Source organism: Eulemur rufifrons, chromosome 28 (assembly GCF_041146395.1).
Source record: "Eulemur rufifrons isolate Redbay chromosome 28, OSU_ERuf_1, whole genome shotgun sequence".
Lineage (NCBI taxonomy): Eukaryota > Metazoa > Chordata > Mammalia > Primates > Lemuridae > Eulemur > Eulemur rufifrons.
The window spans coordinates 28,729,368-28,742,300 of NC_091010.1; the positions used below are offsets into that span (position 1 = coordinate 28,729,368).

General features: G+C 35.5%; 1 protein-coding gene across 2 annotated transcripts in view; it reads right to left on the reverse strand.

The window, feature by feature from the left end:
- CABCOCO1 (ciliary associated calcium binding coiled-coil 1) overlaps positions 1-11,972 on the reverse strand; it is a 97,786-nt gene extending 85,814 nt beyond the window's left edge. The window contains exons 1-2 of one of the 2 annotated variants that reach the window (XM_069460752.1): positions 11,870-11,929; positions 4,084-4,175 (exon numbers count right to left, since the gene is read on the reverse strand). In XM_069460752.1, the coding sequence (XP_069316853.1) occupies positions 4,084-4,175; positions 11,870-11,929 (152 nt within the window). Of the gene's footprint in view, positions 1-4,083; positions 4,176-11,869 lie in introns of both variants that reach the window. The other variant, XM_069460753.1, reaches the window with a different exon arrangement.
- Between the last annotated feature and the right edge of the window lie 961 nt (positions 11,973-12,933).

The window sequence follows — 12,933 nt, forward strand, 5'->3', positions numbered from 1 at the left end:
ATAAAGATGAGAGTAGAAATAAGTGAAAATAAGACTAAAAAAATACAATAAACAAAATGAAAACTTGGTTTTTTGAAAAGATAAACAAAATTGACAAACCTTTAGCTAGACTAAGAGAGAAGACCCAAATAAATAAAATCACAAAAAGGAGACATAACAACTGAGACCTCAGAAATACAAAGAATATTAAGAGACTGTTATGAACAACTATATTCTAACAAATTGGAAAACCTAGAAGAAATGGATAAATTTTTGGACACCTACAAGCTATCATAATTGAACCATGAAGAAATAGAAAACCTCAACAAACCAATGGCATATAATGAAATTCAAGCTGTACTAAAAAGTCTCTCATCAAAGACAAGCCCAGGATCTGATATATTCATTACCAAATCCCACCAAACATTTATAGAGAACTAATACCAATCCTACTCAAACTCTTCAAAAAAAAATTAAAGAGGAGGGAATACTTCAAACTCGTTTTACGAGGCCAGCATTACCCTGATACCAAAACCAGACAAGATACAACAAAAAAGGAAATTGCAGACCAATATTACTAAATAACACATATGCAACTATCTTAAACAAAATACTAGCAACCCAAATTCAAAAACACAATAAAAAACTCATTCACCATGATTCATCTCAGGGATGCAAGTATGGTTCAACATACACAAATCAATAATAATGATATATCACATTAACATAATTGAGAACAAAAATTATATAATCATTTCAATACATGCTGAAAAGCATCTGATAAAATTCAACACCCCTTTATGATAAAAACTCACATTAAAATGGGTGTAGAAGGAACATACCTTAAAATAATAAAAGCCATCTGTGGCAAATCCATGGCTAACATCATACTGAATGGGGAAAAATTGAAGGCCTATCTCTAAGGACTGGAACAAGACAAGGATGCCCACTTTTACCACTATTATTCAGCATAATACTGGAAGTTCAGAGCAATTAGGCAAGAGAAAAAAATAAAGGCATCCAAATTGTAAAGGAAGAATTCAAATTACCCTTATTCACACTTGACATGATCTTATACCTAGAAAAACCTAAAGGCTCCATAAAGAAACTGTCGGAACTGATACACAAATTCAGTGAAGTTGCAGGATACAAAATCAACATACAAAAATCAGTAATATTCATATACACCTAAAGCAAACAATCTGAAAAAGAAATCAAGAAAGCAATCCCATTTACAATAGCTATAAAAATATAAAATACCTAGGAACCAATCTAACCAAAGAAGTGAAACATTTATATAAGGAAAACTATAAAACTCTGATGAAAGAAGTAGAAGAGGACACAAAAAAGGAAAGATATTCCATACTCAAAGTTTAGAAGAATTCATAATGTTAAAATGATAATACTATATGTGCACTTAAGTGTTGATCAGTTAAAACTAATTTGATGATGAGTACATGTGGTGCTTGTTTTTCCATTCTTGGGATACTTCACTTAGTAGAATGGGCTCCAGCTCTATCCAGGATAATACAGGAGGTGCTATATCATCATTTTTTTTTTTTTTTGTGGCTGAACAGAACTCCATGGTATACATATACCACATTTTATTAACATCAGGTGTCAGGCAGATGGGAGGGAAGAGGAGGGGATGGGTATGTACACACCTAATGAATACGGTTCGCACCATCTGGGGGATGGACACGCTTGAAGCTCTGACTTGGGTGGAGCAAGGGCAATATAGGTAACCTAAACATTTGTACCCCCATAATATGCTGAAATAAAATGAAAAAAAAAGATAATACTACCCAAAGCAATTTAAAAATTCAATGCAATCTCTATGAAAATACCAGTGATGTTCTTCACAGAAATAGAAAAAAAATTCCTAATATTTATAAGAAATCACAAAAGACCCCAAATAGCTAAAGCAATCTTGAGCAAAAATAATATAGCTGGAGGCATCACACTACCTGACTTCCAGATTTACTACAAAGCTACAGTAACCAAACAGCATGGTACTGGCATAAAAATAGACACATAGACCAATGGAACAGAATAATGAACCCAGAAATAAATCCATGCATTTATTATGACCAATTCATCTTCGACAAAGGTGACATGAACAAACAACGGGTAAAGGAGAGTCTTTCAATAAATGGTGCTGGGAAAACTAGATTCGTATCTTCCACCATACACAAAAATCAAATAAAAAAATGATTAAAGACTTAAATCTAAGACCTAAAACTATGAAACTACTGGATAAAAACACTGGGGGAAATGCCCAAGGACATTGGTCTGGGCAAAGAATTTTTTGTAAGACCTCAAAAACACAGGCAACCAAAGCAAAAATAGGCAATTGGGATTATATCAAGCTCAGAAACAAAGGAAACAATCAACAAAGGAAAGAGACAACTCACAGAATGGGACAAAATATTTGCAAACTCTCCATCTGACAAGGGATTAATAACCAGAATATATAAAGAGCTCAAACAACTCAACAGCAAAAAAATCCCCAAATATGCCAATTAAAAGATGAGCAAAAGATCTGAACAGACATTTCTCAAAAGAAGACATACATATGGCCAACAGGTATATAAAAAAATGCTCAATATCACTAATCATCAGAGAAATGCAAATCAAAACCATGATGAGACACCATCTTACCTCAGTTAAAATGTCTTATATTAAAATGACAGGTAATAACAGATGACGGTGAGGATGTGAAGAAAGGGGAACCATCATGCACTGCTGGTAGGAATGTAAATTAGTAAAGTCACTATGGAGAACAGTATGGAAGTTCCTCAAAAACTAAAATTAGAACTGCCATATGATCCAGCAATTTCATTACTGGGTACACAGCCAAAAGAAAGGAAATCAATATATCAAAGAGGTATCTGCACTCCCATGTTTATTGCGGCACTATTCACAATAGCCAAGATATAGAATCAACCATAAGTGTCTATCAATGGATGAATGGATAACATAAATGTGGTACATATGCACAATGGATATTACTTGGCCATAATAAAGAATGAAATCTTGTCATTTGTAGCAACAGGGATAGAACTGGAGGCCATTATGTTAAATGAAAAAAGCCAAACACAGACAAATACTGCATGTTCTCACTCATATGTGGGAGCTAAAAAAGTGGATCCCATGAAGATAAAGAGCAGATTGGAAGTTACTACAGTCCAGGAATGGGAGGGAAGAGCAGGGGGACTGAAGAATAAAAAAGAAAATAAATGTATTTATTGCCACTGAAATAGACACTTAAAACGGTAAGGATGGTAAATTTTATGTGTGTATGTCTGTGTGTATACATATATATATATGTTTTACCTCAATAAAAAATAAAGTGAAAAAAAATCACAGGTAGATGGCAAATATTGAGGCTTTCCAAAATAATAAAATATATTGATTGTTTTATTTATTTATTTATTTTTTTTTGAGATAGGCTCTTGTGCTGTCACCCAGGCTAGAGGGCAGTGGTGTCATTGTAGCTCACAGCAACCTCAAACTCCTAGGCTCAAGCGATCCTCCTGGCTCAGCCTCCTGAGTAGCTGAGACTACAAGCACATGCCACCACATCCACCTAATTTTTCTATTTTTTGTAGAGACAGGGTGTTGCTCTTGCTCAGGCTGGTCTTGAACTCCTGGCCTCAAGTCATCCTGCTGCCTCGGCCTCCCAAAGTGCTATAATTATAGGCGTGAATCAGCACCCCCAGCAGTGTATTATTTTTAAAGAAAACACAAGTTACTCCATGATAAGAGGCAGAGGGTCCTTTAGATTCTTCTACACATTGACAGTTTTACGAATAAAAGAGAAAAGTAGAAGATGGCATGTGCTAGAGTTTACTTTTAACAATAAATCCCTACTCTTCGTTAATATTAACAAGCTGATTTGCAATGTATTTCTCCCATAAAGAAGACTGTCAAGCAGTATAAAAAGTCAATTATTTGAGAATATTTGTGTTCAGAGTCTAGATATATTTTAGTGCACAATTTAATAAATATTTTGCCAAAACCTTTAAATATATAAAAATATAATCATTTAGAGATGCAGAACTAGAACTATTCTATATTTGATTGTAATATTGAAGTGCTTACTCTTGAACTCCATCTACATCCTCTGTTAACAAAGCAGTGATTTGGGCAACTGAAAGAAAATCTGGAGACAGAATCTGCAATTCAGCATTCCCCTAGCCAAAAAAAAAAAAAAGCAGAATAAGTTATTTAAATCACATGTTTTACATATTAAATCCAATGATATCAAAATTTGTTCTTCTTATAGTCTAGTTATTGTCAGGAAAATAATTTAAAAACAGCAATGTCCGAGACAATCATTTTTCTTTTTCATATTTATGTAACGGTATCTCTATTCTGAAAAGTCAAAGTCAATCTGTCTTTTAAGTATATGTAAAACTTGATGATGGTCTTGAATTCAACCAATATTTACTGAATATCAGTATATTCCCTACTGAACTTGGGGCTCCAGAGGAGGCAAAGACAAACAAGAAAGACTTGCTAACCTCAAGAAGCTTAATATCTAGCAAGAGGAACAAACCAAGGATGACTCTAAAACAAGAAAAGAACAAATGAACCATATAAATGCGGCATTTAGTCTAAGAGAAGGGACAAGTACAGGGACAGGACAGGGTAAGGCGATAGAGAGGAGCTCCTGGGATGGACTTCATGGGGTTGGGCGTGGATAATGCCCCAGGTGAATGCATCAGCAACACCAGGGTTATGAAGACAGGATAGTTAGGAATTGGTTCTATAAACATCCAGCAGTTCTCAGTGGTGCCTACCTTATGTGCTAGGACTAGTTGGTTGGCCTTGGGTGGGAAGTGGGCATTGGGAATGCATTGTGGACAATCTTAAATTTAATGATTCAACAAATATTAAATATTTACTGAGGGCTTACAAGGTGTAAGATACTGTTCAAAGGACCATAAATATTTTAGCCCTTGGCTGGTTGAAGAATGATGGGCTGAGGAGGTTGTTCTTAACAACCCAGGCAATAGGGAATCTGTGAAGGTTCTGAATAGTGAAACAACAAAATATAACTGTGCTTTAAGGGAAAAGGGAAACTGTGCAAAGGGAAGGGAAGACAGGAGCAGAGCAAGAACACAGAGGAAGAGTTGAATGAAGAAGTCATTTAAACAGTGTAGGAGCTGCTCTGGCCTCCTGGCAGTATGGATGAAAAGACAGGGACAAATGCAATCATATTATGGGGAACTAAAAGAAGAAAAACACAGGGAGTCTGAGTTTCTGCATTAGTTGACTTAGAGAAAACGGTGGTAATACTTAGGGCCTCCAACAACACATATGTCACCTTTGTGTGAACCAAAGACATCCTCTTTGGGTGGAGGAAGTGCTAAAAAGCCTTTCCTAAGGCTGATATAAAGCCCTGCACCCAAGTGCATCCCATGTGAATAGAGTATAATTTAAGCTCCTACTCACCCCTCAGCCAAGTGCTTTTTTCAGAGTACAACCTGCACAACTGTACATGGCACCCTTGTTATGCTAATAGAAATAGGAGTATTGGAAGATGATGCCAGTTTTAAAAAGGCAAGATAAGTTTGATTTCAGTGGTTGAGTTTAAGATAGAATACTTACAGCAAAGAAGAAATGTTTAGAGGTTAATTAGAAATGCTAGAGTCAGAAAGGTCAAGTTTAAAGCTACTGGTTTAGGAGTCAACTGAAAGTGTGAGAATGTATGAGACTGCGCAAAGCCAGAGCATGAAGAGGAGAGCTGTGAATGGGAGATGGAAAAAGAGACTAAGAAACAGAGGTAAGACAGCAGCAGCTACACAAAAATCCAAAATTGTGAGATTCTGGCAGGGGGGTGGAGGGGGAAGAGGGTAAATGTTTTTCAGTTTGACAAATAGTTACGGAGTCTTCCATGTGAATGAGCTCCAATAATTAAGAGCAGCAAGGAAATGCTTTGCTGTAGTTTAACAGACCACATACTAAATTCTTACTCTTTTTCAAGGCATTAAAATCTCAAAGCTAACACTTATTCATGATAATGGTAACTGTCTTAGTTTTTGTAATTTAATATTAGGTTACCATATTATATTTTTACTTAAAAATCTAGTTTGGAAATAAAATATGCTACATTATTAGCTTTCTTTTTGTAAGCTAGCAAATTAATCTAAACTAGGTCATATTACTAGATTATATACTCATTAAGAAAAAAATATTTTAGTACCTAATATAATATTAATACCTTGTATCTAGTAGGCACTCAGAGACTTTACAAATGAATTAAATTCACTCAGATTATATATAGGATAGTATTTTGGTCTATGATATATGGCTATATATTTGTTTAAATGTTTCTTCATTATATATATATATATTTATTAGCAGTGAAGTATAATTATTCCTACACTATCAATCCCATTAGATTGCAAATTCCTCAGGGACAGTCATTCAATCTTTCACTTCTTTTTAGAATTCTGAAGATCTTGATATGTCAACATAGGTTGCTAACGGACTGTCTGAATTCATCTTCATCATATGATGACATTGTTAGATAGCAAAGCACGATGAAAAGCAGGACTTAGGAACCCAGGATCTCATGACGGTTTGACTACTGATTAATTTTATGACTTAAGGCAAGACAACTGAACCTAAATTTGATTTAATATTAAAAATCATTTTTATGTGTTTTAATACACACAAGATTGCTGTCATTATTAATAATGAATAAAGATACACATGAAAAGTGAATTATATAGACATTCAGATCAATTTCTTTGATCTGAAAAATCTCTGGATAGAAGAAAAGCAGGTCGCACAAGAACTATATGAAAGAGAATACAATAATCATAATCTTTTGGACAATAATGATTCTAGTTAAGCTGCCTAATATTAGTGCCTCATTTTTTTCTAAAACTTGCAGCCTTATGATAATCATCTTTTAGGAGAGTTTGCCTCTGGGTTTTCTCTTTTGTTTTAAATTGTATTCGTAGACCTATTTTAAACTAGACTCCTTTTTTGTTTGTTTATATACCGCCTTGCACTAGAAAGGATATTAGATAGCTAAAAATCTTAAATTTTTCAACACATACATTCCAATCTGTAAAAATTAAAGATACAATAGAAAATTCATAAATAGGCTGAAAAATGTGGATTTATAATCCTGGCTCTCTCTGTAAAATTACATCTCCAACTAGGAAAATATGTAAGCTAAATGGCACTGTTAACTCATTTTACTCCACCACCTGGTGGATTTTAGCAGTTATTCCAAGTGCAATAAAATTGTAAGGCTGATACTATTTCACAGATAATCTTTTTTCTGATTTTTTTTCCTTCTAATGTCACCTAAACTTTCCACATTTGTGTGTTTTTTTTCTAGAATGTAAGCTTTCAGAGACATCTTTGTATTAATCACTAGTAGTGTTTTATATAAAAAAGATTCTTAATAAACGTTCATTAAAAGGGAGATAATAGATTTCACCAAGATTACTAAATTCCAGCCTTTGAAAGATATGTTCAAGCCTGAAAATAAATGAACTAAGGAGCAGTGCTGTGTTTGGCCATATTGGAGCCTAAGGCAAAAGGAAAAATCCATAATACAGATCTGGCCTTTATTTAAAATTTGAATCCATCATGGATTTTTTGCATTATTTTGATTTTTTTACAGTATTGCATTAAAATATAATTTATCTTGATTACTGAGTTTTTTTTGGCATACCCTTAAATTCTGTACCCAAGGAGAATGCCTCATTTGCCTTACTATAGTTTTGCTATGGAGCTACGAAGCCAATATTAAAAAAAATAAAATATAAATAAATGAAAGAAGAATAAATAAAAGCAAGAGCTGGATCTTTAAAATGATGAATAGGCAAATATTTTCAAATATGATTTAAAAAAGAAAATAAATATATGCCACATTGAATTGGTGTTACATTAGAAAATTCCAAGGAAAGGGTGATTTCCTAGGAAAATGTAAGTTATTCAAATTGACCAGGCATAAGAAAGAAAATTAACTTGACTTTTTGTCAAAATCAACAGCAAGTATATTGAATGGTGAAATACTAAAGTCATTCTCATGAAAATCAGGAACTAAAAAGAGATCCTGGCTAGTAACATTACTGTAATTCAACACACCGTAGAGGTTCTAATATAATACAATAAGAAAACTAAATTTGTAGCTTAAATATTACAAATGAGGAAATTTAAAAATCTTTGAAGATTACATGGTGGCATAACTAAGAAAGTTGACATTGTACTAACATTGTATAATAAAAAAATTAGTAAGATGGTTCTATTAATATATGACAAAATACATAAAAGCCAATTGTTTTTCTCTATACAACAAAGTAATTAGAAATGAAAATGGCAAAAACTTGATTAAATTATACTGGTTATAAATATAATAAGAAAGGTATAGTACCTAAAGACATTATAAAACTATCAAAAGTTTAAAAACAAGACTTGATAAAAGAGATTTATTAAAACCCTTCAATTTCAAAATATTTAAATCCCTCCCACATTATAAATGTAATGCAATGACAATCTCAAATCCCAATAAGATTATTATAGAACTTTACAAAATAATTAAGTTCTTATGGAAGAATACATGCATTGCAAAAAAGAAAAATAATGAGAGAGAACTTTCCAAATTAGATATTAAAAGCTGAATATAAAATGGTATGATATTGATACAACAATGGATGAACTAGTCAGTGAAAAAGAATAGAGGATCCAAAATTTTAGTGTGTGTATATATATAAATAAAAATATGTATGTATGTATACATATATAAAATTTTAGAAATAAAAACTTTTACATCTATTTAAATTTTGGGATTCTCTTTTCTCTTGCTCTATTTTGTCCATTCTATGCCCACTCAAGTATATGCATAATGTGATAACAAGTCAATTCGTTCTCAGTGTGAAGAGATATGTTAGTTTATTTAGTAAACGAAGCTTACATAATTGGTGATTCACCTCTAGAAGATAATAAAATTAGATCCTCATTTCAAAATATACAAAATATTTCTATCAAAAATCAAGTCTAGTCTTGTTAAAGATCTAACTTTAGTAAAACAAAACTTTAAATATTAGAAAACAATTGACGATTATTTGTGCCACCTGAGGAGAAGGACAGATGGGAGAGCAAGAGCAGGACTTTTTAAATAAGACAGTAAACCCAAAGACCAACAGTAAGAAGAAAGACAAGCCTAAGTGTTTGTCAATATCTCCATGCCTACAGCCGGCATTTACAGCCGGTGTTTACCAGAGGTTCTAAGTGTCTGATAAATACTACTACTGTATGCTAACATTTTGAAGTCCATTAGTACTGTCTTCTCTGCAATATTTTAAGTGCCTTTTTTGCCTTGTCCCCATAACCTGCATAGGTTGATCTACACACTATGTGATCACAATATGTTCAATTCACACTGTTAACTTAGAGATAGCAAACATTTATTTTCAGATTTTTGTCATTCTTCTCTGTTCTTATGCATTCATACAGATATCTGCTGAAAGTTTAGTGTTGCCATTCAAAGGGAGGCATTTACTCCAATACTACTAAAGAACCCGGGATGCTGAATTTAAAAAGCTGGCACGCAGGACTTATGCAGTATCACAGAAAAAATTATTTCCCTTGATCTGCATCTCATGCCTCCTTGTTTACAGTATCTTATGAAATAGATTTTAGATTTTAGTCTACAATAATACCTTTCTTGGTATATTTCAGACCACGGGTGATTTTAATTAGTTATCATAATTTATTGAGTGCTTACTATGTTATTGGGATAATTGTTTTTATTCTAGGTATTGGCCACAAACAACAAATGGGAAACATCAGACTGTTGGAAGCTTATGCTTTATTTCTGATAGACTTGGCAAGAAAAAAAATGTTTCACTACTGCTTGGCTCAGTTGACTACATGGTCTACTGGCTAAGTCAATTTGGATACAGAATTTATTAGAAATGACACCATGAGGGATTAGCTCTTGGGTGATCAACTCAAATCAAAAGAATCTGATTTGAGAAGTTTTCAGTATCTACCTAAAAAGCGGCAGCCTTGGGAACAAACTGCTAGAGACTCTTGCCATCTTTTCCATCTAATGTCTGAAAATCCTAGTCAGCACCAACGTGTGGAAGGCAGGACTTGTCATTCTAATGAATGACACAGCTCTATGGATCAATTGTCTTCCCCATGAACTACAGGAATTCTGTTTTCATTAGAACAGAAAATGAAATTTCCACCATGCAGCTATTAACCAGTTATCAGTAAATGAGCACTGCTAAGGGAGTCCAAGTTACAGTTTGATTTCTTTAGCCTCTTACTAAGAGACTGAGCATAGCCTGAATTGTATGCCATGGGGAATACTTGCTCCTCCAAGTTAACAACTGTGCAAACTGACAGTCCTAAGAGGGTAGATAATCATCTTAGGTATTCAACTAGCTCATTCATCTGACTTAACCATTGTAAAAAGTGATTTTTTTTCCTGAAGTATGGAATGTCTTTACATCTTTAAAATAATAACTTTTTTTTTTTTTTTTTCAGATTCGCTAAGACCCCAAACGACCAGAGTCTTAGAAAGAACATTATCTACGTGGGTAAGTATAAGTATATATACACTGACAATTGTGTCTTCTAAGGTTTTGTATATATTTAAATAACACATTTAATTGGAAAATTTCCTGTGTTACTTTTGAAATTGTATTACTTACATTAGAGACCACAAGGGAGTAACTGGCATAGTAACCAGTTTATCACATTAAAATGTGCTTTTAATGTATACTAATTTCAAAAGGCACAAACGAGAATTGGCATGCCTTAGCGGTCTGCATTTAGTATTGATTGGGAAGGATCTGGAGGGGGACGTTTGCTTATGTCTGCACAAGATGGAATTATTGGCTTTCTGGGTTTCCTCATTTATAAAACTGCAGCTAATACTCATCTTCTGCACAAAGAATGTTTATACTAATAAGAAAGTTGAGCAAAGCAATGTTAATTAACACATTATTATTCACCTTCAGAACCTTAAAAAAACTGAAGGAAAAGACTTCTAGGAACAATATGATAAACTCTGTGTGAAGATTTAAAGATGCTTTTTTGTACTATCTGGCACGGCAGATGTGTTTTTAACTGAAATCTGAGGATGTTAAGTTTATAAGTAAAGTTTTCTAAAACCCATTTATCATTGAGTTGCTGTCTGGTGGGGCCTAAGGACAACTTTTTGCTACACAGAAGGCCCTGGGGGTTCAAGGTTAAATGATCCTCCTAAAGACAAGGTTAAGCGACTAAAGCCCTAACCAAAAGCCTAATTTTATAGCCGCTGTCCCGCTGTCTTTTGTCCTGTCTCCTATCATATATTTATTTATTTAGAAAAAATGGCAAAATAACACCAACCCTGGCCTTCTAATATTAATCAGTCCACTACCAATAAACAGTAACTATTCCATGACACCTTTTGAGCAATCGCAACTGTGATCCTTGCAGAATTAGTAGTAATTTGAAAAAGGGACTGCCTGTTTTACAATCTGGGATCACTTATTTTCATTTTTAAATAAAAAGAAATTAAGGTAGACGCGCGTGGTTGTGAGGTTGTCTGGGCATGGACCCGCTAGGGGAAGAATTTATACAATTTACAGGCGCTGCACGATGCGCGGCGCGCCGGGGCGAGCTAGGGAGCGGCCGGCAGGGCGGGTGTCCGGGATCCCCGCGCCGCTCTTGGGGTCCCCGCGCCACCCGGGGCCGGCTCCCAGGCCCGCCGCCAGTCCGGCTGCTCAGCCGCCGGCCCGGTGTGGGGCGCCTCCCCGGGGACCGGCCTCGGCCTCGGCCTTGCCTGCCGACCCCGCGGGCGGTGGGATGGGAGCTCGGTGGTCGCGGGGACCCGGACCGGGATGGGAAGGGGGCGGCGTACCTCCGACTCGGGCGTGCTTCCTGCAGGGGTCGTCCCCCCGGGAGTCGTCGCCTGCGACATCGCCGTGATCTTGCCGAGAGACGCGGCCCCTCGTCGCCTAGGCAACCAGGGTGGGGCCGGCGTCCCGGGCAGGGAACAGATCCCAACGGAAACGGCTCCCGGCCCGCAGCCCCCGCCCGCCTGGGAAGGGGCTGGGGACCCGGAGGGAGACCGCTGAGGAGGCTCTGAATCATCTGGTAGAGGCAGAGTCCTTCCTTTTAGTACGAGGGCGAGAAGAGCAATGTAAATAGCACTTTAAATGAACTGGTGTATGTGAAAGTGCCTAATGCTAGCGCAATGCAAGTTCTCAATAAATATTAAAGTGAGACATATTACTGGAACTTTGACCATTGATATTTCATATTCAGCAATTATAGTTAATTTTACGGTGTTGTGATGGTATTGTGGTCATGCTTGGAAGGGAAATAGATGCCCTTATCTTTTAGAGATACCGAAGGATTTAGAGGTGGATGAAATGATATAAAGTCTGAGATTTACTCCAAAATAATGGGGGCTGGGGGCGGGAAATGAGTGGAGGTGTAGTAGGTGAATCAAGCTTGGGTAGGTGAAAGGACAGTGTATACTATTCTTAATCTTTTGTATATGTTTGAAATTTTCTGTAATAAAAATATTTGAAAACACTTAAGATATATTTAGTGGCAGCATGAGTATTCTTCACTTCGCTGGATTTTTAGCTCCTGCTTTGAAAATGAAATGTATTTTGCTTGTATTTACCTGCATGGAGGTTGCTATGCAAAGTGCTTACTACAAAAATCATGCATTTTTAAGTGCTTCCGTTTCCCCATCTGTTAAATGAGATAATAACAGTATGGGCCTCAAAGCATAACTGTGAGGATTTAACAAGTTAATATATATGGGCATGTTTACATCAATCCTGTCCACCTAGTATGGTCTGTAAGTGTTAGATAATGTTAGCATTATGCTTGTCCTGACTTAGTCCATCCCGTACACAGCTGCCAGGATAATATTTCATCATGTACTTCTCCTTTATATTATTTAACCCA